Source organism: Notolepis coatsorum, assembly GCF_963971535.1.
Source record: "Notolepis coatsorum genome assembly, chromosome: 16".
NCBI classification, from domain to species: Eukaryota; Metazoa; Chordata; class Actinopteri; order Aulopiformes; family Paralepididae; genus Notolepis; species Notolepis coatsorum.
This window is the reverse complement of record NC_140180.1, coordinates 40270019-40296250: the sequence shown is the minus strand read 5'-3', so window position 1 is coordinate 40296250 and position 26232 is coordinate 40270019. Positions and strand designations below refer to the sequence as shown.

Below are 26232 nucleotides of genomic sequence, written 5' to 3'. Positions count from 1 at the left end.
CCTCCTGAGCCACTGCCACAAATACCTCTAATATGTCCAACCAAGGCCTCTAATCCACTTCCACCAAGGTCATGTTTCACCCCTGTGTGTGAACAAGATATCTTGAAAAGTAATGGCCAGATTGCCATAACATTTGTTGTGGAGGATTCTTATGCCATACCAAAGAAAATAAGAAATTATTCGATTTGAGTGGTGATCCATGAAACATTTGTACATTTAGTAAATGATCATTTCCATATAGGTTTAGGCTTGCAGTAACTAGCATATACAGTCAACATAACAAAAAAATAACAAAGATTTTTCAAAAACATATTTATCATTTTTCTGAATAGTTGTATTGACCCTGACAACTTGCCATGATATGCCTAGTTGTGTGTATCAGTTGCCTCAAGGTAGCATTAAGTTATTTAGGACCTACTGTAGACCTACTGTACTTGCCTATAATACTATCTACTATGCTAATAATAGTATAGACGTACTACTATGCACTCAAGAGTGAAGCACTCAAGTTTGACATTGCTAGATGAATAATACCAATTAATTACCCTTTGCTACCAAAGGTGTAAGTCGCTTTGGATAAAAGCACCAGCTAAATGACTAAATGTAAATGTACTGTAGTCATCAGCCATATTGGCCCCGACATATTTCATACCATCTGCTCAACACATCTGTATATGCCTGAATTAGGCTACCTACCTGCCCCAGTTCCCACCAAAGGTCTTGAAAGCCCTAGGTTTGTGTGTAAATTATTTGCATTTGCATCAGATCACACATTTTTATTGGAATATGTATCCATGCAAGCATGACTTTAATTGAGAGGGGCTCCACCGATCTGTTAAAAGTAAAGGGGGCCCAATTTTGTCACATCTCCTTTATCAAAGGTCCCTAGACATGAGTGTTCCAGCGCTGTATTTTCTCTTTTAGAACAGACAGCTGGCAAGAATAGCAGCATTATATTTACCATTGTTATATCTACCATTAGACTGAGAACAAAGCTCCTCTGAATACATTTTTGCATTAGATTTATTATTGCCAACACAGCTCAATTTAGTACTCGTCTGGGAAATGTACGTCAATCAAACCCGTCTGTGAGGAAACTGCCATGAAAATCTAGTAGCGATGAAAGAAGGGAATAGCTTTTAGGAAACGTTTACCAGGTTAATATTTACTCATTATCTTTACTAGTTGAACATGACAGTATCAGTGGTGCACAGGAAACCACCGCAACATCGTGGATGATCTCAATCAGATAAGCTGTGTCTGTTCATAGGTTGATATCTGGAAAACCCATCAAGCCAAAAAGATACGTCAGTGAAAGAGAAGTGGTCCCTCTTTTTCTGTGCATACAGTAGATGCTTCGACCTTGGTCAGCCTTCATTAGAGTAATGGAAAACGACATAGCTCTCAAACCAAACAGTAGGGCTGACCTTCAAAGCTTTTTTTGGCAATCGAAGCTTCGGGGCCGAGCTTCGATTTTAATTCGAAGCTTCGATTTTTTTTTTTTTTTATCTTATGTTGTGGGACTTGTACAGCACTTTCATAAACGTTGTTGTTTTTAAATGTGCTCTATAAATAAAGTGGGTTGGATTAATTAATTAAGTAGCCCCTTTCGTGACTGAGCCAACAAGGTTTCACTCGGCTGTGTGATTTAATTCAAGGTGGATCGCTGTTGTCGTTTGAACAACTTCAGATTTCATGGGAACTACCAATCCCCCAAATCAAGAATGTTTAAGATGAATGAAGTAAGATTTTGATTATTTGAAATATGGCCTGTGTAGACTAAACTATGCACAGAATTATGTCAGTCTACAAGGTCCGGATTCTACATGGTCCGGCAATGTAGACCTTGTAGACTCCACTACAGACCAATTATCAGTGAATGTTCATGCATTTTTAAGAAGGGCAACTTCCACAAAAAAACAAAGAACTCACCAAAACATCTCAGTAGCACCTTATCTAAATTTTATTTCCTATTTTGTTTATTCATCCCAGTATCTTTCTTTCTTATGTGTGGAATTCTACAAGGCATGTAGGTGTATATGTATTTGAGGATGATATCCTTCAAACAGGCAATAGTGATGATATAATTTGGGCAGTGCTGAGCTGGGTTACTTTCCTCCAGTGTATTTGTCCCCCGGCCCCACCCAATGGCCCCATGCGCGCGCGCGCACACACACACACACACACACACACACACACACACACACACACACACACACACACACACACACACACACACACATTTACATTTGGTCATTTAGCTGACGCTTTTATCCAAAGCGACTTACAAGTTCTGTACGACAAGACAGCAAGAAGGGTACAACTCTATCAGCTGAGTAACAATGTTTATCAAAGTGTTGCGTGTTACAGTGTAGGTTAGTTTATTAGGAAAAGTGCATGACAGTAAGGTTAGTCACGGTTAGATTTTATTTTTTATTTTTTTAATCATTTCAGATAATGGTTGAAGAAGTGAGTCTTTAGTCGACGCCTCGACGGCGAAAGATTGGACGGGATTCGGCTGTCCTAACTGGGATGGGTAGTTCTCACACACACACACACACACACACACACACACACACACACACACACACACACACACACACACACACACACACACGCACACACACACACAAATCGAAGTAAAAAAAAATTGAAAAAAAAAATTCTTGAAAAAAAACGTTTTTTTTTTTTTTTAAACTTCGATTTTTTTTTTAATGTTCGAAGCTTGTGCCATCGAACGAAGCTTCGAAGCTTCGAAGTATTTAAGACAGCCCTACCAAACAGGTCATAAGGCATCAACCTTTGGGCAGTGAGCATGTTGCGTGCATGTATCCCCTCCCTACTTGCAATTTCCCCACATGGAATACACTCGATGGATAAACGCACTGTTAGTGGGTGGCCCCTGGTTCTCTACTCCCAAAAAGAAAATGGCTACATGTTTGCTTGGCAACTTTCTCTTTTCTCTTGCCCTAAGGTTGACCCTAAAATATGTTTCCGACAACATTCTTAGTGGTACGTTTGATATGATATGGCTGGATCTCGAGTCATATTTGATCCACAGTGCCTAGTTTGACAGTTTGATCTGAACAATGTTCTATAGTACAGTTATCAACGTTGTGTCGTTTTGAGGTACAGTTATCAATGTTCGATACTATATATACACATGCAATTTAAAGTTATTACATTAGTTAGTTATTACTACATTTACTACATTTTTGTTACAGTAACAACTTCAAGGCACTTGGGGCAGAGCAGTTTTGCTGTGTGACGTACAGTACAGGCAAAGAGGAAGCTCTGCATATGAGTGTGACTCCGCTACCGGCCGTCCCTGAACTCAACCTCCTGCACTGCTGAAGTTTTGTTCCGAGAACCTTATGTAGAACCTCTGTTTTCCATGGAAACAATTTTGGAACCCGTGAGCTATTAGTGACTGGGTTGTTGCTACGTGGGTCATGCTTTCGCCGGCGGCCAAACATAGTCACAAGCAGCAGACCAAGAAAATTAGGCCATCGGCGGTCATCTCCAATGCCGACAAAATATAAGGCTTGTAGTCTGTGAGCAGGCAGTGTAAAATTAAGATTTGAACCAATGTGGCTCGGAATGCAAGCAGAAACCAGGTCAGTGGATTTTATAAGACTTCAATGATTCTGTGCTTTGGCCCTAATAGGTGCCCTCTGACCAAAATGTTAACCACTGGTTGCTAGTATCCTGCTGGTCATGGCTACAAGCCAGTATCCATATTTCATTTATTTTTCACCTTCACCCTTACTTTAACCCTAACCTTAATCTTAAAAGGAATACTTCACCCAAAAATTATCATTTGTGTATTATTACTCACCTTGTGATGCCTTGAATTAATTAAGATTTTTTTCCTTGCATGCCTTGGTAGCCATACTTGTTACTGGAAATTAAGAGGCACTCCAACATTATGGGAAATGCACTTACAGTCTTCTCCAGAGTCAGACGTTCAGTAGAAAGCCATCCAGCTGCAAGCTAGCCTAGTTTAGCACAAATTAATGGAAATGGATACGGACCACTAGCCTGGCAGAGTTTTAAGTTAGGCTAGTGGTCCGTAGCCACTTCCATTAATTTGTGCTAAGCTAGCTTGTAGCCAGATAGCTGAATGCACAGAGAGGAAATTGATATCCATCTTCTTGTCTGACTCTGGAAAAGACTGTAGGCTAAGCACATTTCCCATAATGTTGGCGTCTTCTTGTAAGTTGACCACAAAACTATATCAAAACATATCGGTTTACAAACTTTCAAAACACATTGTGCAGTATAATCCAAGTCTCCTTTATCCAGTGGTATGCTCAATACTTCACAAACACGTGCATTTTCAAAAAAATATTGCAAACTAAAACATTTCTGGTTACACTCTCATGCACGTACAAGTAGTGTGCCTGAGCGAGTGTGTTTGAACTCTGTAACTTCAATTCATCAACTAAGTATGGCTACCTTCACTGTGGAGGCATGCAAGGAAAAAGAAAATCTTCATTAATTCAAGGCATCACAGGGTGAGTAACTGATATACAAATTATTAGGGATGTCCAGATCAATCGGGCGATATTCTTTGATCGGTGGTCAATCGGTGGTCTCGATAAACAAGTATAAAGGCTGATCAGATGATGCAAAACACAACAATTTCTCTACGCACTGCTACCCGTTACCTAGAGAGTGTTAACGCTATGTAGCTGGCTAACGTTGATATAATCTAAACTATTACTAGCTAACGATAACGTTACAGACCAAGAATGGATACTTTATGTAGCCTAGTGAATGTTAACATTGGATAGCTGGCTAACTTTGATATAAACTACTAGCTAACGCTAACATTATCTATCTAATGTTATCATTACAGGGATACAAACGAGTCACCTAGCTAACGTCATCTATCGCGTTAAGAATACTGTAGTGTTTGTGAGCAAATGACAATTGCAACGTGTTGTGCTAACAACTTAGCCAAAGCTGCTTCATTACAGTGAGCACACAACGATGGCTTGTGAATCATGTCACACACATGTCTAAACCACTGCAGTACAGCCCTATCTGATCTACAGTATGCTGTGCATATTTTATTACGTTATCATGACTGAACAGGGTGACAGGCAGACATAGCTACACTATCATTATTAACATTACCATGAATGAATAATGCTACACGATAAAGAGACCCCCCCCCTCCCTGTGAACGATCGATCGCTGGTTGTTATCTGTCGATACAGTAATGGCCCAGAAATCCTGATCGTAACGCATCCTACGAATTATAATTTCTGGGTGAAGTACTCCTTTAATCGCGTCCCACCTTAAACTACAATAGAGATGAATGAAGTTATTTGTGTGCTCATCGATTTTCAAAGTTATATTGCATTTCAATGAAATGCAGATATGTCGTCGAGCCATGACCCATCCTGCTGGCCAATGCAGTTTCCATGACAACTACTTGCCTACCAAGATCACTGTGCCATACGGGCATCCTTTAGATATCCTTTTTGAAGATGAACAAATATTTGAAAGATCTGAATCCAATGTTCTTTTTCCCTTTCTCCCTCTTTTTCCACTCGACAGTCACAGTGAAGATGGGATGAAAATATTCAACCTCCCGTTTTCACTCCCGATTCTCAGTTTCATGTTCCTTGGGGCCTTTTCAAGCATCCTGTAACCTGAAGACAGACAACGACCAGTGCATGGGGGGGGGGGGTTGGGGGCAGAGTTCACGCATCTGTCGCCGGGAAGACGATACGGTCCATGTCTGACTCATTATTGACAAACTACATCCATTTTGGCCTAACGGTGCCTCATTACAAAGGACATTGATGATGTAGCTAATGTAGATCATTCAGAAATCCTTGTTCGTTATTTTTTTTTGTAACAAATGCAACGTGTAATCTTAGTTCACGGAGTTCACGGGTCACTACAGTGATTTTGTGCCTGCAGAAGGAAGAGATGAAAGCAGAAGAGATAAAATGTGCAGCGGAACGCCATGTTCATGACAACTCTGTGCCATGAAATTAAGCCCTGATCTGAATTGGAACGCACCGCAGATATCCGACACCCCGCGGTGCACACAACACACAAAGGACACACACTGATCTCAAAAGAGGCCTGTAACGGAACGATGTAGATACCATTACCAAGCATGTAAAATCACCCCCCCACACACACACACTCTCCGCAACTATTCCTCTTCTGGACTCTCCTTCAAACTCGGCCCCTACGAGTCGCGGCCCTCTTAGAACAGTTACATAAGCCGACGGGAAGGGCGCCTGGGGAGTCGGTCCGCTGTTTAGTGTTTACAGAAGCCGAGAGGAGAGAGACAGACAGGACGAGCCTATGTCCCATTAATGTATCCACTGACTGATCTGTTTACAAGAGCCTGATTAGCCAGGAGACTCTCGGAACAAGGGGCTTTAGGGGAAAAGAGGGCCTAAAGTCCAACGAGAGAAAATGGGACAGAAAATGCAGATTAGCAAAGTGTTTGCAAAGCTCAGAGGAAGTATCACATTTCCAAATAGAATATGCAAATGAGCTGAGATCTCCCTTTTTACAGTATAAGGCTGCACAATTAATTAATAAAAAACTTTTTATCAAAATCACAATTTGGCCTAGTGCAATTTCAAAAACACAGGAGGCTGTGATAATGGATAAAGGCTTAAGGAACGTGCCAACATTATGGGAACATAGCTAGCACAAATTAAGGAAAGCTAGCCTAGCCGTTGACCAAAAACATCTCTCCGGAGTTTTAAGCTAGGCCAGTGGTCCGTATCCGCTTCCATTAATTTGTGCTAAACTAGGCTAGCTTGCAGGTGGATCGGATAGCTTTCTACTGAACGCACAGAAAGGAAGTTGGTATCCATCTTCTTGTCTGACTCTGGAGAAGTGCATTTCCCATAATGTTGGCGTGTTCCTTTATCGACACATTTTTGTCGGTACAGATCTGCACAAAAATCACATCATGATCATTTTAATACTTTTTTCAATGAAAAAGTATGCAGCAGAAATCATTCCCCCTAATACCGTGAATCATATCTCAGTGGCAATATGTCAAAAGTACCGCAACATGATTTCCCCCCTCAAATCTTTCAGCCCTAATGTGCGCCAAGAAAACTGCCTACAAGCCAGACAGACAGACAGACAGACAGACACGGAAGCTATGTCAGCAGCTGGCATAAATGAAGATATGAAGAATGGGAAGGCTATGGAAATTATACAACAACAGAACTGATGTCTCATTCTGTTAACATTATGGGATAGCAGGAGAGGTCTGGCCTGCACAGTCTATCACTTTGGCAAATGCATATGGTGGCAGACACTTTGAAACAGATCATAAAGACTCCCATGGTGCGTCACTATACAGCAGCCCACAGAACTCTGCTGCTGAGGAATGTAAAGGACATCATTGAGGACGATACCCAAGTATGGTAGAAGTCACACTCTACCACGCATGCATATGCGCAAACACACACACACACACACACGCACACACACACACACACACACACACACACCCGGAATGTGCGTGTATTGATGGAAATAGTGAGAATGTCTGGAAACCGTGTTGCCTAGAGGAAATAATGGATTCACATGCCATTACTTCTCAGGTCAGTATTGACAGTGAAGTACAAAGCAATTTATCAATGCCACTCAGCATCACGTGCAAGGACAAAGGGGGACTACATGAAAAAGATACATTTAAACATTGCTCCATCAGTAGGCCTACCTATCTTGGATATGTGGACAAGGTCGGTCACAACAACCCCCCGCCCACACACACACACACACACACACACACACTGTGCCAACCTACCTCCATGATACGGCGCAGGTGCAATCACTATCCCTTTTGCGTCCGCTTTTGGCGAATTATGCCCGTACGTGCCCTCGTCATTGGTCATCATTTGGACCGGGTTTCCTTTAGTGTCCAGCACTGTGGCATTCACCGTGGCGCCAACATGGTCGTCTTTCCCGATGGTTTTATCGGCACGGATCGACAGAGCACACCTGGGCAAGACGAGGATCACCAAGACGACGGGGAGAGAGCTGCATGGCGTGGCTGCGGTCCACCTCTTGGGCATCTTCGGATCAGCGTCTAACTGCGACTTACTTCCCCTTTACATCCAAGCTGGTCGCTACGAGACGGGGGCACCGCGCAACGAGTTCCCAAAACACATAAGAGGGCTTTTTTGGTGTCGAATTTATTGCATGCCGTCTGTACTGTACAGCGTCCCGTCATAAAAACATGCTGTCCTCCTCACATCGTCCTCCTTGTCCCCCCTATAGCGTCACTGCCTTTGAAGGAACAATAAAATAGATTATTATTCATTTATAATAAAAGACGGGCCTATAATTACACAAGCAACATCTGACAAAAATACACACATGATATAATCTGTATTTCATGTATCTAGGCTATTGCATACTGTGTACGTTGTGCCTTTGCGCATTCAGAATGTCTTGTCAATATGCTACATAAATTATAGCCTATACGCTGTTAGCCTTATGCTATCATCAAATAATAACACAGTCTATTCTGCATTATTAACACTTGACACACTATTCAAATGGATTTCTTAAAAGACAGCACTACATTATATGTATTTCTGGCTTCAAGCGAACAGCTGTCATAGTTGCTTTGTGCCACAAAATCTTTCCGAATGATAGTGACCCGTCTCTCTAACCACATTTGTCAATGTTTTACTTCCAACACATAATAACACTTAACAGGCAACCTACCTCGTTCATTTCCTCGAACCCAATCCGTATCGACACAGAATCGCTAATTGTCTCGTGTTTATATATATTTTTTTATATCTAATGCCTGGCCTTTTGGTTAAACATATAACAGCCTACGAATCCAGTCGCGTCTCGTCTCGCCTTTCAGAATGCACAGCGCAAGCGCACGGTAGTTATGTAGTAGGGCAGGCTCTGACTCTAGACTAGTTCTATGAATGCGGGCAAAGCATCTTGCTTCGCCTATTGGACTGCTCCGTGCAGGGCCGGCCCTGTTACATTTGGTGCCCCATCAAGATTTCTGAATGTTGTAAAGGTGATACTTTTGTGGTTCCAATGAGCCAAAATTTAATTCGGATATCTTGAGGTGAGAGGACCTCTGGTTGTAATTTATTTAATTAAAAAATTTGGAGCAAATTATCATAAAATTCCTGGTAAGATAACATGTAAGGATTTATATCTACATATTATTCAAGAGCTACAGTTTCAGGTGTAGCTTAGGGTGACCATATTTCATGCATGTGCACATCATGTATGCGCTTACCTGGGATTTTTGTGTTCTTAGAGTAGGGCTTGGCGATATGGCCAAAAATTGTATCACGATATATCACAATAACATTTTTCATATAGTTCGATATCGATAATTATCTATATTTTTATTAGTATTAAAAAATATATTTTTAATTTATTATTATTATTTAAACAAAAAAATATGTTTATTTTGCCGCCATCTTTAGTGTTACAGCCCCTCACACTCCAGTTTTTTTGGTGGACAAACCACTGCACATGTGCACCGTGACTCGTGACTGGAGACTAGCTCTGCACACATAGCCTACTGTGTACACTACAGGCGGTTTCAAACTGTATTTTAAATTAGAAAGCAAACAAAATAAATGGACAAGAGAAAAATAAATCTCAATTTGGTCAGTATTGTCATTTGGACAAGCAAAGCCATTACTTTAAGTTGCAGGCAAGAAAGACAAGTCTGTCCACTGTCTCTGGTTTTAAAGCTGCCCTGTTGCAGGTCACAATAAATAAAATAAAAATAAATAAAAAATTATCGATATTATTTTTATTATAGATTATTATAGATTATTCAAATAATTATCATTATCGTTTTATCGCCCAGCCCTATTTTAGAGACTGGGAAACAAACAACCTTCTTTTGTTTGCTTGAGATAGGCTATGTGCAGTATCTGTCCATAAACACTCGAACACGAGCACCCTTTCTCTCTGTCTCCAGCTGTCAGTGTGCTTTGCTTTGTGTGTGTGACATTAGCTTGATTTTGTGAGCTACAGTAGTCTAGATAAAAATTAAGTAGCAAGCTAGTTTTTGTCTAATCACTCAGTAAAATATTGGTACAGCTTTCATTTGCAGGACTTGATGTTACATTCTCATTAGACAGGCTGACTGAATCTACTCTACAGCTAAGGAGAGTGGCCCCGAAACCGTTGCTTGATGTTTGTTTGTTGTGGTTGCACCCTATCTCTACTGTGAGAGCCAGCATCACTGGGTTGATAGCTCCGGGCTGTTTTTTATCTGACCCAGGGTCAGTGGAGCGTGCTGTTTTTAACCTTACTTCCCTTTTCATTTTAGTCCCGTCTGTTAAAGTCACTGACAACCACACAAAATCTGCCAGAAAACTAAATTCCTACAGTATCTAGGAAAGAGGAACTACTAGACAGGGCAACACTCAAAATGCTAGCGGGCGCATTAGTTCAATGTAATTTTGACTATGCTGCCACCTCCTGGTTTAGTGGCGCTCCACAGGACATAAAAAACAAACTTCAGACAGCTCAAAATAAATGATTGAGGGTAGTCATTGACGGCGACACCCTTTTCCCCATCTGCACTTTCTAGCATCAGCTTTTCTTGACCATTTTCACGATATTTCACGATATTTGCGGAGCTATTGTATATTCTATATTTTATAGCTATGGAGACAATAGTATGGCTCATTTGACAATTTGACAATATTTCTAGTCCAACATGTAAAAAATAGTTTGTTTCTACACACTGTAGTTTGTAGTTTATTACACGCTAAACATCGCCCATTTCCGAAATAATCCAGTCTTTTTCCATAGATTGCGAGATAAAACGTGTTATATGCAATAAGCCCAAATCGTTTTGGTTGATTCCCTGAAACCCCAAATACTCCCAAATCAAAGGTATATACCATGTACACATATGCCTTCACAAACTCATCAAAGGGGGGGGGGGGTAGTCTTGGTCCGGTAAAGTAAGACACTGTGATCGTTACAGAAACATGTTTCAGGTTCGGTAAAATAGACATAGGGGGTCCTTACCTTAGCCAGGAGGTACTCCAAAAAGAATAATTCCAATGATCCCATCGGTGATCGCGATTACCCGTTTATATGTAATTACGCGTGTTTACGGGAAACTATATGTTTTGAGGCGAGCAGATCTGCTAGCGATTGATTGCTTTGCAAGAGCTCCTCCCCCTCAGAGCAAGTCTTGATAGTCCAGTTCATTCATTGTCTCTAGTGATCCCTTTCTAGAGTTCAAAAGGTAGGCGATACTGCCACCTGGTGAGATTCGATCGGCATTGCAATTCCAACGTAGGCAAATGAGCCAGGGACGGCTAGAGTGATCCGGATGATCATTTAGAACAGGGATCAAAGGAAAAATATATATATTTTTAAGGGCCCTTTTCGGGCGGGGGGCCCCCTTTTTATGCTTTTTGGGGGGGTTTTGGTGATCAAATATTGAATATTGAACTATAATAATCAGTGCAGGAGCTCACTTATCCTTGAAAGACACTTTTATCACTGACTTAAAAGGCCCATACATCTCCATTAATGTTCAGGGGGGAGGGAATAAGTGCTTACCCTACAGACTCCAAGAAGTGCTGTATATTCTGTATTGTTTAAAGGTGCTATGCAGTGCTATTCCTAGCACTATTTGGGCAACTTTACACAATTCCTGTTGGTCTATTGAAGACATTTGTAAGTTTTTTTTCAAAAAAATTCATTGTTTTATATTTCTAATCAAGTACTCGAAACCATCATTTTTCAGCCTCTAGAAATCAGGCTGTTATGGCCTGGCTCCGCCCATAAGCACTTTGAGTGACAGTGCCACACAGTCTGCACTGGTAGAGGGAGGGAGGGAGGGGGGGGGAAGAGAGAGAGAGAGAGAGAGAGAGAGAGAGAGAGCGAGAGAGGGAGGGGGTGGGAGAGAGAGAGAGAGAGAGAGAGAAAAAAAAGACAGTCCGCCGGCAGCTTGTTTTTTTTTTCTTTCTTTCAATCTCCCGTTTGCGTGTGTGGCTCGCTGCAGGTCCCCCCCCCCCCCCAAGTGCTCTCTATCTCTCTCCCTTTCTCTCCCTCTCGAGTATGAGGAAATGTTTTTCTTTTTTTCTTTCTTTCAATCTCCCGTTTGCGTGTGTGGCTCGCTGCAGGTCCCCCCCCCCCAAGTGCTCTCTCTCCCTCTCTCTTCCTTTCTCTCCCTCTCGAGTATGAGGAAATGGTTTCGCTGTGTACAGTCAGTCTAGGTAGAATGGGGGCGGGCATTAGCTCCAACCACAGAGCCAATCGCATCACTGTGTCTATCCACAGCGCCCAGTGACGTGCTCAGGGACTTCAAATCAAAATGACCCGATTTACTAGAGGCACAGAGGGGCTGGGCTGAGACGGAGGAATTCGCCAATATGGTATTTAGACCCTAAAACACATTGATACGAACTCCTATTACTATAATACAATGCTAGAGACTGAAAAATGACATTTATAATGCATGGGACCTTTAATATAAATGCATTTTTTATTCCAATCCCGATTTGTATTTGAGATTCCCAAATCCCATCGGACTTGACTTCTTCGTGTCCCTCAATGAGTGTAATACCAGCATTCAACTGTATGCGCCACAGCGGTTTCTATCATCATCATCATCATCACCACCCACGCTATGCATAAAATATATAGGTCCGCGGAGAGGCACGCTGAGGAGGCTGTGCAAACTGCAATGGAATATGGGGCATCTCTCTCTCTTTACCTAATATTTTGATTCTATCCTGACATTTTTCAGTTGGAAGGGCAGTCTATATGCGTAACGAAAAAGAAAAAAAAAGATTTTTTTATAATTTTTTTTCAAAAAGGGCACTTTTTTGATGAGGCTCAAAAAGGCAGGTGCTCAAGCACCCCTTGGCCTCTATGTGTGCACGTGCCTGGCGCTCAAGCGTTGGCGGGCAATAACGAGTTTACTCGTTATTGGCCACCAATGAGTTAAATTACCTCCACACACACACCTAGGGCCAGCCTTCTTTCAGCAACTAAACTGGCTTCCGGTCAATAAAAGGGTTATTCTTATCAAATTAGGTCTTACACACAAGTTCAAAATAAGGGTCCTAAATATTTGTCCAATTACTTCAATCGCTTCCGTGACAATCATACATATTCTACTAGAAGGAGCCGTACATATTTTATACTTCCTAAATTCAACACAGTAATGGGCACGAATACTTTTTTATATTCTGCGGCATTGGAGTGGAACAAGCTTCCAGTGGCCCTGAAAAGCATAGAAGATGGGGGAAGCTACAAAGACAAGACGTGCTACAAAGAAATGGCTAGCCAGTGTAATGGTAGAGTAGCCACGTCTAGGAAGGAGAGGGTAGGGCGTATCTGTCTATAGTCTCTCTCTTGTTAGTATGTGTAGGAGTTTAATACAGGTTAATGTTTTATGGGGATGTTCTATGTTTTATTATGATGCTCTATGTTTTATGTTGATTTCTGTCCATGTCCAAAATCAGGGACCATGATGGAAATAAGTGCTTGCACTTTCTCATGTTTTTATCCCTTGGATGCTGTCTTTTACTCCACAATAAAAATCAATCAATCAATCAACCCTGCCCAGAAGGCGCATCACTGACAGAGTGGTGATCGTTTTGCGAGGATGAAACACCCGTATAGATGACAGAATGTCCTCTTGATGTAGAGGAGAGAGAGAGGCCATCATGGAGGATGAATTCAGTATGATGCCCAAGTACACTATATGTTGGCTGTGGAAAGGAGCGCTCTTTTCCCAGTTCATAGCAAATCCAAACTGGGACAGATGCTCCACCAGTAGTCTGCGGTGTGACGCTTTGCTGTCTCCTCTGTCTGACTAAGCGCCGGAATGTCCGCCAAGTAGAATAAAATGATCATGCCCTGGCGGCACAGTGGGTCAAGTGCTGTCTCAACACACTTCAAGGAAATGTGGGGTGCCAAAAAGTATTCAAACAGGATCCTCTGATATTCATACGCCATCTTTTGGAAGTTGAAACAAAGGAATTTCCTGTGGGATGGAAAGATGGGAACATGAAAGTAGACATCTTTCAAGTCTAAAGATGTGAATCAGCCTCTGAACGTAGCAGGGTCTTGACTGCGAGCATTCTGAAAGTTTTCACTGCAATCAGCTGATTGAATGATGAGACATCTAGAATAAGTCTCACACCCCCGGTTTTCTTGGGAACCAAATAATAAAAGGAGTAAATGCCCTCCATCACATCCTGTGGAAGGATGATTGAAATTATTTTTTTTTATCCACTTTTTATCCCATTTTTCTATATTTTCTCCCATCCCAATTTCGTATCATCCAATTCAACCCTCCCCTGTCACGAACGCTGTTTCTTGCCTCCCACAAGCCGGCTGCAATGTGGACTAAGTCATACATAGCACAAGTCCCCTCCGGTACTTGAGGTAACAGCAGTCGCATCTTTTCACCTGCGCAGCTCGTTCTCTCAGTGGCGAGGAGTAACGCGTGGGAGGCTCACGCTGCCCCCGACATTTCCTGATTCTACTGCGCAGGCGCACCAACCGACCTGTAGGAGTCGCTGTCCACAACGCCCGATCCCCACCCATCAGTTTCCCACCCCCTAATACGGCCAATGTGTATTAGTACGGACGACCAGCTAAACTGAAAGCAAATGTGGAGCGCTGGGCTCGAACAGGCAAGCCCAGCGTCTCCAGATTTTGTGGCGAGCGCCTTGCCCACTACGCCACGTAGCCGCCCGGATGATTGAAATGATTGAAATGTTTTCCTAGAGCAGCGTCTGAATCTCGGCAGAGAAGAGGGATGACGCTGCTCTTGTGTTTGAGAGCACGGTTTGATTCACACCTGAGAATGGAGGGTGGAGGGCTGCGAATCTCAAGGGGTGTCCCAGCCTTGTTAATGATGACATTTATCTCACTATACATATTACACCATAGTGTGAGCAAGCCTTGAGTTGAGGCAATCTGGTGATGAACACGCTGTGCAACATCTGGGTCTATTCCGCTGTGAGCTGGTTCTGAACCGACCTCACCCATGGGGGACCCTGATGGAAAGGGAGGGCTGACTAATGTGGAAACCGTGTTTATCAATTCGTGAAGTTAGACATTTCTGAGTTTACCACCAGGAAGTTGCACTCGAATTGCCAGTTTACGAGTTGTGAAGTTTCACTGACCCTTCACCTTTTGTGGTGTAAACATACTTTATTATGTACACAGAGTATCATGAGATATTATCAGAAATATGATGTTGATATGCTGGGATTCCTACAAATCACGGTAATAAGGAGTTAGATAATGATGTCCTAACCGGGAATAGAACTTCAGAACACATCATAACAGTACCACTCAAATATCACACCATACCACATAGGGTGATGCGACAGCAACCACCTCCAACTCAACATCAGTAAGAAAAAGGAGCTGGTGGTGGACTATCGGTGACACAAGAAGAGGCCTCCTACTTCCATCATTATTTGAGGGGAGGAGGTGAAGATGGTGGAGACCTACAGGCAGGGGCGGAGCTTCCTATAGGTGACATAGGCGGTTGCCTAGAGCGCCACCCAGAGGGGGGCGCCAAAAAACCTCGAAATTGTTTGTTTTTGTTTTTAAATATATTTTCTATTATTATTGTAGGAGCTATTTGATTGTTTTTATGTTAAGTCTGTAGTTTGTTAAGTTCATCACTTGGTGGCAGCATGGAGCGCATGGTTTTTGGATAAAGGCACAGGTGTAGGCTATTGCAATCAAGGTATGGGTGACGGAGAGGTCTCATGGTTTTTACCGCACGTACTCTCGCTCGTTTTCACTATTATTAATATAATTTTCTTTTTTTTATCAACTTTTTCTCCCCATATTTCCGTTTTTCTCCCATCCCCAATTTCGTATTGTCCAATTCTACCCTCCCTTGTCTCGAACGTTGTTAGGTCATGCCTCCCACAAGCCGGCTGCAATGTGGACGAAGCCTTGCATCACGTGTCCCCTCCGGTACATGAGGAGGCAGCCGTCGCATCTTTTCACCTGCACAGCGCGATCTCTCAGCAGTGAGGGTCTGCGTGGGAGGGTCACGCCGCCCCTGTTGATTCCTGATTCTGCTGCGCAGGCGCACCAACCGACCTGTAGGAGTCGCTGTCCACAACGTCCGATCCCCACCCACCAGCTTCCCACCCCCTAATACTGCCAATTGTGTTAGTATTGACGACCAGCCAAGCTGGTAGCAATGCCGAGAGCTGGGCTCGAACCCAGCATCTCCTGCATTAGTGGCGAGCGCCTTGCCCACTGCGCCACTTAACCGCCCATTAATATAATATAATAATAATAACTTTATTTGTATAGCACTTTTCATACAGGGGTTGCAGTTCAAAGTGCTTCACAACAGTAAAAAATACAGGCATAAGCGAGCATAAAAAGATAGACAGGTAGCAAGGTATGGCAAATCACAGTGTTTCACATTAGGATCTAGCATCCCAATAGGCTCTCCGCTTACAGTTTTCAGTAACACAAATAGTAAAAATAGTTTAAAATGATTCAGTTTAAAAATAGTCAAAAAATTATAAAATAGAACGGACATAAAAAATACAGGCATGAGCGAGCATAGCAAGGTATGGCAAATCACAGTGTTTCACATTAGGATCTAGCATCCTAATAGGCTCTCTATTCAGTAATACAAATAATCACAGTGTTTCACATTTGGATCTAGCAAATAATAAAAATAGTTTAAAATGATTCAGTTTAAAAATAGTCATCAGTAAGAAGTAAAAAGTGCAATAACCGACACATGAATTTGATAGGCAGTGTACAAGAGTAGGCAGGGTAAGAATAGTGCAGGTAAATACAAGTTGTGTCAGGATATCCCTGATGTTTCCTCTTGCCACTAGGTGGTAGCAGATATCTATCAGTGAAATGCCTGAGCAAAGAGATAGGTTTTAAGCTGTCTTTTAAAGATGTCTAGCGAGTTGGCTTCCCTGATGTTTTGGGGTAGTTTGTTCCATAGTTTTGGGGCATAGTTGATAAAGGCTGCATTACCGATCCTCTTTTGACTGCTTCTGGGAGCCTCTAGTAGTCCAGCAGCTGATGATCGCAGTGTTCTTGCTGGTGTGTAATTTATTAGAGTGTTGGCGATGTAGCTAGGTCCCTGTCCATTTAGAGCTTTGTATGTAAGGAGAAGGACCTTAAAGTCAATTCTAAATGTTACAGGAAGCCAGTGTAAAGCAGCTAAGACTGGACTAATGTGCTCTCTCCTTTTGGTTCTAGTTAGCAGTCGGGCTGCAGAGTTTTGGATTAGCTGAAGTCTCTCTGTGGTTTTCTTAGGGAGACCTGTGAAAAGTGCATTACAGTAGTCTAACCGGCTAGATATGAATGCATGAATTAGCTTCTCAGCATCGTTCTGATTAATAAATGGTCGTACTTTTGCTATATTTCTGAGATGGAAGAACGATGTTTTCGTCACTTTGCTAATATGAGAATTGAAGTTCAGTTCTGAATCTATGATAACCCCAAGACTAGTGACCTCAGATTTGATCCAAGGGGTTAGTCCCCCCAGGTTCTTTATTAATGTTTCTTTTTTAGTTTTGGAGCCGATAATTAGAATTTCAGTTTTGTTCTCGTTTAGTTTCAGGAAGTTCTTACTCATCCATTTATTTATTGCCAGTAAGCAGTCTGTAATGGAGCTAATCGCTGTATCATTTGGTTCAGCAGATATGTACAGTTGTGTATCATCCGCATAGCTATGGAAATCTACATTATGTTCTCTGATGATATCACCCAGCGGTAACATGTAAAGGGAGAAGAGTAAAGGACCTAAGCAACTCCCTTGTGCAACTCCATAGTTGTTGTCGTATATATCAGACATGTGATCTCCTAGTTTAACATAGAATTTCCTCCCTCTGATGTATGTTTTAAACCAGCCCAGCACATGTTCTGAGAAACCGACATGGTTTTCAAGACGATCGATTAGAATATCGTGATCGATTGTATCAAATGCTGCACTGAGATCTAACAGGATAAGGATGGAGATCTTATTCTCGTCAGAGTTTAGTCTGAGGTCACTGATTATTTTGGTGAGGGCAGTTTCAGTGCTATGATATTTTCTGAATCCTGACTGAAATTCTTCTAAGATGGTGTTTTCTTCAAGAAAGGAATTTATTTGAACTGAAACTATCTTTTCAAGTACTTTACTAATGAATGGTAGGTTGGATATTGGACGATAATTTGCCATTTCATTACTATCCAAGTTAGGTTTTTTTAGTAATGGCTTTACAACTGCTGTTTTAAAGGCATCTGGGAAAATACCAGTCCTAAGGGAAGTGTTTATGATATCTAGCACAGGGCTTGAAACACTATTAAATACCCGTTTGAAGAAAGCTGTAGGTATAGGGTCAATGTCTGAGGTGGAGGAGTTACATTCTGAGACAGTTTTGCAGAGTACATCTAATGTGATGCATGTGAAACTTCTCATGGTTACATTGCGCGGTTTGCCGCAATCAGCTTTATTTCCATCATGAGTAATGCTGGCCCTGATCAAGGTTATTTTGTTGTTAAAGAATAGTGCAAGTTCTTCACACTTAACCGTTGATGACTGAGGAGGTGTAGGGGCAGTGTTGAGTAGTACATCAATAGTGGAAAAAAGGATTCTGGAGTTTCCAGCATTTTCTGTAATGATTTTAGAGAAGTAATCTTTCCTTGCTAAGCGGATGGTTTTATTATAAGCAGTTAAAGCATCTTTGTATATATCACAGCATATGGTGGTTTTTGTTTTTCTCCATTTTCGCTCCGCTGCACGACATTTCCTTTTTTTTTGTTGACAGCATTATAGTTCAACCAGGGCGAGGCTCTAGTTTTCTTCTTTTTCGTTTTTAATGGGGCGACAGAATTTAATATAGATGACATTGCATCATTGAGATTTTCTATCATTTCATTTAGAGAGCTGTCATGATTGTGTGGTTCATGTAGTCTGATAAGATCAATGAACTTTGATTCAGCTTTGTCGTTTAGGAGCCTCTTTTTAACTATGATTTCTTTTTTTGTTTTAGTAAGGGTTATTTGAGTATAAAAAAATATACAGTGATGGTCGGAGAGAGGTAATTCAGTTATTGAGATATTTGTTATGCTTAGCCCAGTTGTTGTTATAACTAAGTCTAGTGTATTCCCAAGCCTGTGAGTTGCATTTGTTATATGCTGTATTAGGTCAAAGCTATCCAGTAGATTTTTTAGTTCTATAGTTTTGGAGTCTGTTTTCTTATTAAAATGGATGTTCAAGTCTCCATTTAGGATCACCTTATCATATCCGGTAACACATAGTGAGATCAGTTCAGAGAGCTCCTGTATAAATATTGGTGAGTGTCTAGGCGGGCGGTATATTGTGACAATAATAGTTGATTATGTTTTTAGTTCAATGGCAAGATATTCCATTGACATGAACTCGCCTAGTTCTGTGATTCTAAACAAGAGTTTTGAGGAGAAGATTGCTGCAACTCCTCCGCCCCTTTTATTTTTTCTGGGTATTTGAAAAAAGTTATAGTCTGGTGGACAAGCTTCTATCATTATTGATGTAGCTGTGTCATTATTTAGCCATGTCTCTACTAGGCAGATGCAATCTAAGTTATTTTCTTTAATCAGATCTGTGAGGTTCGCCTCTTCCCTGGACCTTTAATTCCTGTTCCCTGGACCTTTGATTCCCTGTCTCCTCACCTCTCCAGCCCCCACCCTCGCGTTCTTTTACTCTCGTCTGCTCTTCAGCCCACACCCTTGGACTACCTGTCATTATGTGTTTGATTGGTCCGTGCCGAACACACACTTCTAGTCAAGTATCAATTACTATCTCGCACCTGATGTGTGTTCTAATTAGCGCCCCAGTGGGCTTTAAATAGCTCGATCTCCCCCCCAGTCCTCGTCGGGTCGTTCTGCAAACTCCTACGGGAGATTCTCTATCTGTAAGCTCCTACGGGAGATTCCCTATCTGTCTGTATGCTGTTTCATCTCCGGCGTGAGACGAGGTGCAAGCCTTCGCCACCTGTCACCGTTTGCCTGGAGTGGGACACAGTACTGCGCTCTCTAATTCTCTACGGGAGGTATTCCAGTGTTCCACTCCAGACCCCGCGCCAGATGCGCTCTCCGAACCGGCGCGTTCTCCAAGCAGACGCGCACCACTCCAGACCCTGCGCCAGATGCGCTCTCCGAACCGGCGCGTTCTCCAAGCAGACGCGCACCACTCCAGACCCCGCGCCAGATGCGCTCTCCGAACCGGCGCGTTCTCCAAGCAGACGCGCACCACTCCAGACCCCGCGCCAGATGCGCTCTCCGAACCGGCGCGTTCTCCAAGCAGACGCGCACCACTCCAGACCCCGCGCCAGATGCGCTCTCCGAACCGGTGCGTTCTCCAAGCAGACGCGCACCACTCCAGACCCCGCGCCAGATGCGCTCTCCGAACCGGCGCGTTCTCCAAGCAGATGCGCACCACTCCAGACCCCGCGCCAGATGCGCTCTCCGAACCGGCGCGTTCTCCAAGCAGACGCGCACCACTCCAGACTCCGCGCTGATGCGCTCCTACAGCAGACGCGCTCCTTCTGCAGACGCGCTCCACTCCAGACGCGCATCGCTCTCTAATTCTCTACGGGAGGATGTGTCTCTCCGAGCCGGCGCGCTCTCCGAACCGGCGCGTTCTCCAAGCCGACGCGCCCCACTCCAGACGTCTAGCCTGCGCCCTCCTACTCCATCCCTGTAAGCAGCTCTGGCCCTAGTCTCCCCTGTTGGCTTCTTTGTTAGCTCCCCTGTTAGCTTCCCTGTTAGCTCCCCTGTTAGCCTGTTAGTCTCCCCTGTTAGCTCCCCTGTTAGCCCTTGTTAGTTCCCCTGTTGACTCCCCTGTTTAGCTTCCCTGTTAGCTCCCCTGTTAGCCTGTTAGTCTCCCCTGTTAGCTCCCCTGTTAGCCTTGTTAGTTCCCCTGTTGACTCCCCTGTTTAGCTTCCCTGTTAGCTCCCCTGTTAGCCTGTTAGTCTCCCCTGTTAGCTCCCCTGTTAGCCTTGTTAGTTCCCCTGTTGACTCCCCTGTTAGCTTCCCTGTTAGCTCCCCTGTTAGCCTGTTGACTCCCCTGTAGCTTCCTTGTTAGCCTCGTTAGCTCCCCTGCAGCTTGCTAGGCCTCTACTACCAGCATGGCCCCAGTCTGCTAGCTTAGCCCCGGCTGCTAGCACAGCCTCTATGTTAATGCAGCCCTTGCAGCTAGCATAGGCCCTGTAGCTAGCCATGCCCAGGCAGCTAACCCGGTCCCTCTGCATGGCCTCCACTTTTTGTGTAGTTTTCCCCACTGCTAGGACTGCCCCTTCAGCTAGCAAGGTCAGTTTTCTCCCACTGCTAGGACTGCCCCTTCAGCTAGCAAGGTCAGTTTCCCCACTGCTAGGACTGCCCCTTCAGCTAGCAAGGTCAGTTTTCTCCCACTGCTAGGACTGCCCCTTCAGCTAGCAAGGTCAGTTTTCCCCACTGCTAGGACTGCCCCTTCAGCTAGCAAGGTCAGTTTTTTCCCAACTGCTAGGACTGCCCCTTCAGCTAGCAAGGTCAGTTTTCTCCCACTGCTAGGACTGCCCCTTCAGCTAGCAAGGTCAGTTTTCTCCCACTGCTAGGACTGCCCCTTCAGCTAGCAAGGTCAGTTTTCTCCCACTGCTAGGACTGCCCCTTCAGCTAGCAAGGTCAGTTTTCCCCACTGCTAGGACTGCCCCTTCAGCTAGCAAGGTCAGTTCCCCACAGCTAGGACTGTCCTTCCAGCTAGCTTGTTCTCTCATGCTGGTCCAGCCCTGTCTGCCAGCCTAGCTCCGGCAGCTAGCGCAGCCTCTATGTTAATGTAGCAGTACAGCTAGCATAGGCCCTGTAGCTATCAGTGCCCTGGCAGCTACCCTTTCCCTCTGCTAGCCCCTTCCCGGTTCCCCTCTCCAGTGCCCCTGTTCCAGCCCTGTCTGCTAGCCTAGCTCCGGCAGCTAGCGCAGCCTCTATGTTAATGTAGCCGTACAGCTAGCATAGGCCCTGTAGCTATCAGTGCCCTGGCAGCTACCCTTTCCCTCTGCTAGCCCCTTCCCGGTTCCCCTCTCCAGTGCCCCTGTCCCTCGCCCTGTCCAAGGCCTTAACCCTGTTTTCTCTGTCCCTGTCTCCAGCCCGCCCCCGCGGGCCTCTGTTCCTGTTCCCCTCTCCAGTGCCCCTGTTTCCTGCCCTGTCCCTTGCCCTGGCCCTGTCCTTTAGCCTTTCCCTTAGCCTTCCCCTTAGCCTGCTCGCCTCTTAAAGGCACATTGCCCTTTTTCCCTAGTTCTTGTTTTCCAGTGTTTGTGTTCCCCCTTAAAGGCACAGTGCCTATTTTTCCCAAGTTCTTGTTTTCCAGTATTTTGTGTTCTCCCTTAAAGGGACAGTGCCGCTTTTCTGTTGTATTCAATAAATGCCCAGTTCTTGGCTTACTCTCATACCTGTCTTGTGTTGTGCGATTGGGGTCGGTTACAAACCATAACAAGATCATTTACTAAGAATGTTTTATTATTCAGTGATCTGACATTTAGGAAAGCTAATTTTATTTGTTGGACTTCTTTAGAGGAGGTCTGCTTTGGCTTGACCTTGATGGCCCTGAGGTTAATAGCAGGTAAACGCATTGATGGCGTATATATATATATTTTTTTTTCTTTTCTATAAAGTATTGTTTGGCTCAGCAACCATGTATTACGTTAAATATTTGAATTAAATGGGAACTTCACCCAACGGCAAGTGACACCGACTGGACATTACTTTTTATTTTAATTGCGCGTCAAAGACGAGGATTTCCCGCACCCAGCCGAGCGCCTACCATTTTAACACAGCTTCCGCACCCCCCTCTGTATCTGCAACCAATATTTTGACATTTAAAAATCTAACATAAGGGAAAATTAGCCAAAAATCTAAAACGTCGGTTGGGGTTGGGGTGGGTGCCACCTCAGCTTTAGGTGTTCACAGTCAGAACATGCTAGAGCGCTGTTAGAAGATGTTTTGACGAAATAAAAAGTGAAGATTGGAGGACAAAAGAAAGAAGGAAGAATGAACACGAGGACAAATGAAAGAAAAGCAACCCCAGATGAAGTAAATACACAGATGGAAAAGACTCAACACGAGGCAATGATGCAACAGGTAGAACAAGCTAGCGGGACGCTGAATGTCAATGCAGAGAAGCTACAGGCTAACATACAAACTAGCTTACAAGCTAACATAGAGGCTAACCAGGCCACCACGCAGATTGGATTAGGAGCAATGCGGAGCATACAATGTAACACTGAAAAATCCAACGGAGGTGGCAATGAAGCGTCGGAGCTATGTAGAAATAAAGAAAACTCAGAAAAAGAAAGGAACCAGGTCCCGACAACGTGCAGGAGGCGGCGAAGAGACACGGCGTGGAGAGGATGGAAGGTGCCGGGAGGGGAAGGAGAGAGGCCTACGGCCTAGGCCTACGCTGACGCAGAGGATGGAGAGGGCGCGCAGGTGGACCAGAACCGAGAGACGAGGACGAGGAGAGGAGGACGGGAAGAGTAAAAGAGGGGACCTGAACCATTTCAAAGCAGATCAACTAAGAAGAACGACAAAGGGACACGAGAAAGGGGCATGAAATAGATACAACAGAGGAAAGATAATTGAACAGTTACCCCAAGTAGTATAAAACTATAACACCAGAATTTAGAATAATTAACACTATGATTTACAATACACACGTTATAGACAAACGATTTGAAATGTATTTTAAAAAAGGGACACGCTGATTAGGAAACATATTGGGGAATAATACACGATGGACTGGTATGAAGGAACTACAGGATTACACGTGACACATAATACAAATGTTAGGATGGGGTTTGGCGGAGCCCAATAGCAGAACACAGGAGGAGAGAGAATGGAGCGTTTTAGGGTGGTTTAATGTTATTCCCCAAGTAGACAGGTTACAGTGAATACAGAAATGTGCGACAGGTACAAGAATGGGTAGTCGGCGAGAGCAGGAGCACTCCTTGTGCAGCACGGGGCAACAGACACGGGAATGTACAGTAGGTGAGAGCAGGTGCACTCCTTGTGTAGCACGGGGCAACAGGTACAGGAGTGTGCCGTAGATGAGAGCAGGTGCACTCCTTGTGCAGCACGGGGCAATAGGTACATGAAGGTGTAATAGGCGAGAGCAGGAGCCCTCCTTGTGCAGCACGGGACGTCCGGGTACGAGGTGTACTGGAGCGGAGGTCCTGGGCATATAGAGAACAAGGGTTAGGACAAGGTATAACAACAAGGACAGGGTTGCAAGGCTAGGGTTCGTCGTCGTACCTAGGAAGCTAGTTTAACACTCCGACGAGGGTAGAGCAGGATCTGCGGGCTGAAGTATCCTCTCGCTGATGAGGGAATCCGTCACAGCCGTGTTGATTGATGTACTGGCAGCGTGGGAATCCGGGGAACGGATGCTGCCCATATAAGGGTGTGAGAGGATGAGGGGTGAGGGAAGCGTCCGCCGTGATGGTGAGGGAGGAGGAGGAGGGGTGAAGAAGGCTCTCGCCGTGATTATGACAATAAATGCATAAGAAAGACAAATTCAGAACATTGACCGGGAGCTCTAAGGCCATCCACAGAACGAATGTTGGACTTATATAGTGCGCATTTCGCCACTAGGGGGAGCCCTCTCACTAGGAGAGCCATTACTCCTCACCCTTCCAACGAGGAACAGAGGGATACGACTAAGATCCTCTAACACCATGGGAGCGCCAAATGTTGTCTTTTTTCTTTGAGTTATGTTAGAATCTGAGTTATGTTAGAATAGCAGTTGCTTTAAATGTGCACATGGACATTTGTGAAGGACAAGAATTAAAAAATGTTGGACATGAAGAGAGGCTTGGAGAATCTCCATTGGGTATCTCCGTCACTAGGGGGGGGGGGGGGGGCTTCTCCAATAGGAGAGCTGATTCCCCTCCAAAACGCCAACGGGGGCAAAAAGTGCTAACCATATAGCTTATTTCATTTTCATTTAATTTTTTCTTATTGTGTTGTCAGTTTAATTTTTTAAGTCATGTTAGCATAAATGTATATAGTGATATTGGTGACATGGGAGGTACAGAGGTGGGCAGGCTGAGTTCAGTGGGGGGGAATGTCGGGGGGAGGGGCCATCGTTCCGGCGGTTCGACCCCGGAGAGGGGGGTCTTGCGTGTTGTGGGATCGGTATGGGTCGGGTGGGGTTTCCTGGGGCCCTCGGCCGCCGTGGCCTGGGCGGTCTGGTCGCCGGGCCGGGGGGACACCGGGCTTGGGGTCGGGGGGCCATTGAGGCGTGGGGCTTTGGCCTTCTGCAGGTCTGGGCTTGGGGTTCTCGTGGGCCGGGGACCTGGGGGTCGGGCGGGGGCTCTGGGTGCTCGGCTCCGCACATGGTGGACCAGAATATGGGGGTGCTCTGTTTCTCGGGGAGGAGGGCGGGAGGGAGGGGTTTCTCTCATGGGGGTCAGAGCGGCTGAGCTTTGCCCGGTGGGGTCTTGTATGTTGCGGGGTTGGTGTGCATGGAGTGGGGCTCTCGGTGACATGGGAGGTAGCAGGCTTGGCTCGGTGGGGGGGAGTCTCGGTCCCTCCCCTCTACTGGGCCTGGCCCAATTAATTCAAGGGACCTGTGTCGCTGGGGGCCCGGCTCCACACGCATCAGCCTGGGATATGGGGGAGTTCTATGTGCTTAACTCAGGGGGGGAGATGTCGGGGGGGGGGGGCATTGTTTCCGCGGTTTTGCCCGGGAGAGTGGGGTCTTGTATGTTGTGGGGTCGTTGTGCGTGGGGTGGGGTGCTTGGTGACATGGGAGGTAGCGGGCTTGGCTCTGTGGGGGGGAGTACCTTCCCTCTCTCCTCTACTGAGCCTGGCCCAATTAAATTCAAGGGACCCGTGTCGCCTAGTGCTCGGCCCCACGTGGGACGGACCTTGGATGTGGGGGAGCCCTATTTCTGGGGGTGGATGGCGGCCCATGTTAGTGCATTGTTGTGTTATGGATGTCATTGTAAGTATTGTCTAAGTGTTGTTTGTCTATAAATGTTAATAGAAATGTAAGTAAAAAATAAAAATAAAAAAATAAGAAGATGTTTTGATTTGATTTTATAAAAAAAAAAAAAACAGTGGTGAAGCTTGCCTAGGGTGCCAAATGTGCTAGGTCCGGCCGTGCCTTCAGGTTCCTGGGACAAGTTCCTGTACACTTGAATAGTAAACTGGACTGGTCAGACAACACAAGGCCCTCTACAGGAGCGGACTGAG

At 44.6% G+C, this 26232-nt stretch overlaps 1 protein-coding gene across 5 annotated transcripts in view; it reads right to left on the bottom strand.

Moving 5' to 3' along the window:
- rnf130 (ring finger protein 130) overlaps positions 1-8908 on the bottom strand; it is a 91942-nt gene extending 83034 nt beyond the window's left edge. For 3 of the 5 annotated variants that reach the window (XR_014620641.1, XM_084331928.1, XM_084331931.1), the window contains exons 1-2: positions 8734-8907; positions 7808-8289 (exon numbers count right to left, since the gene is read on the bottom strand). Coding sequence is in view for 4 of the 5 variants with exons in the window: in XM_084331928.1 (XP_084188054.1) it covers positions 7808-8075 (268 nt within the window). In the remaining variant the exon portion in view is untranslated. Of the gene's footprint in view, positions 1-7807; positions 8290-8733 lie in introns of all 5 variants that reach the window. The other 2 variants (XM_084331930.1, XM_084331929.1) reach the window with 2 other exon arrangements.
- Positions 8909-26232: the final 17324 nt, after the last annotated feature.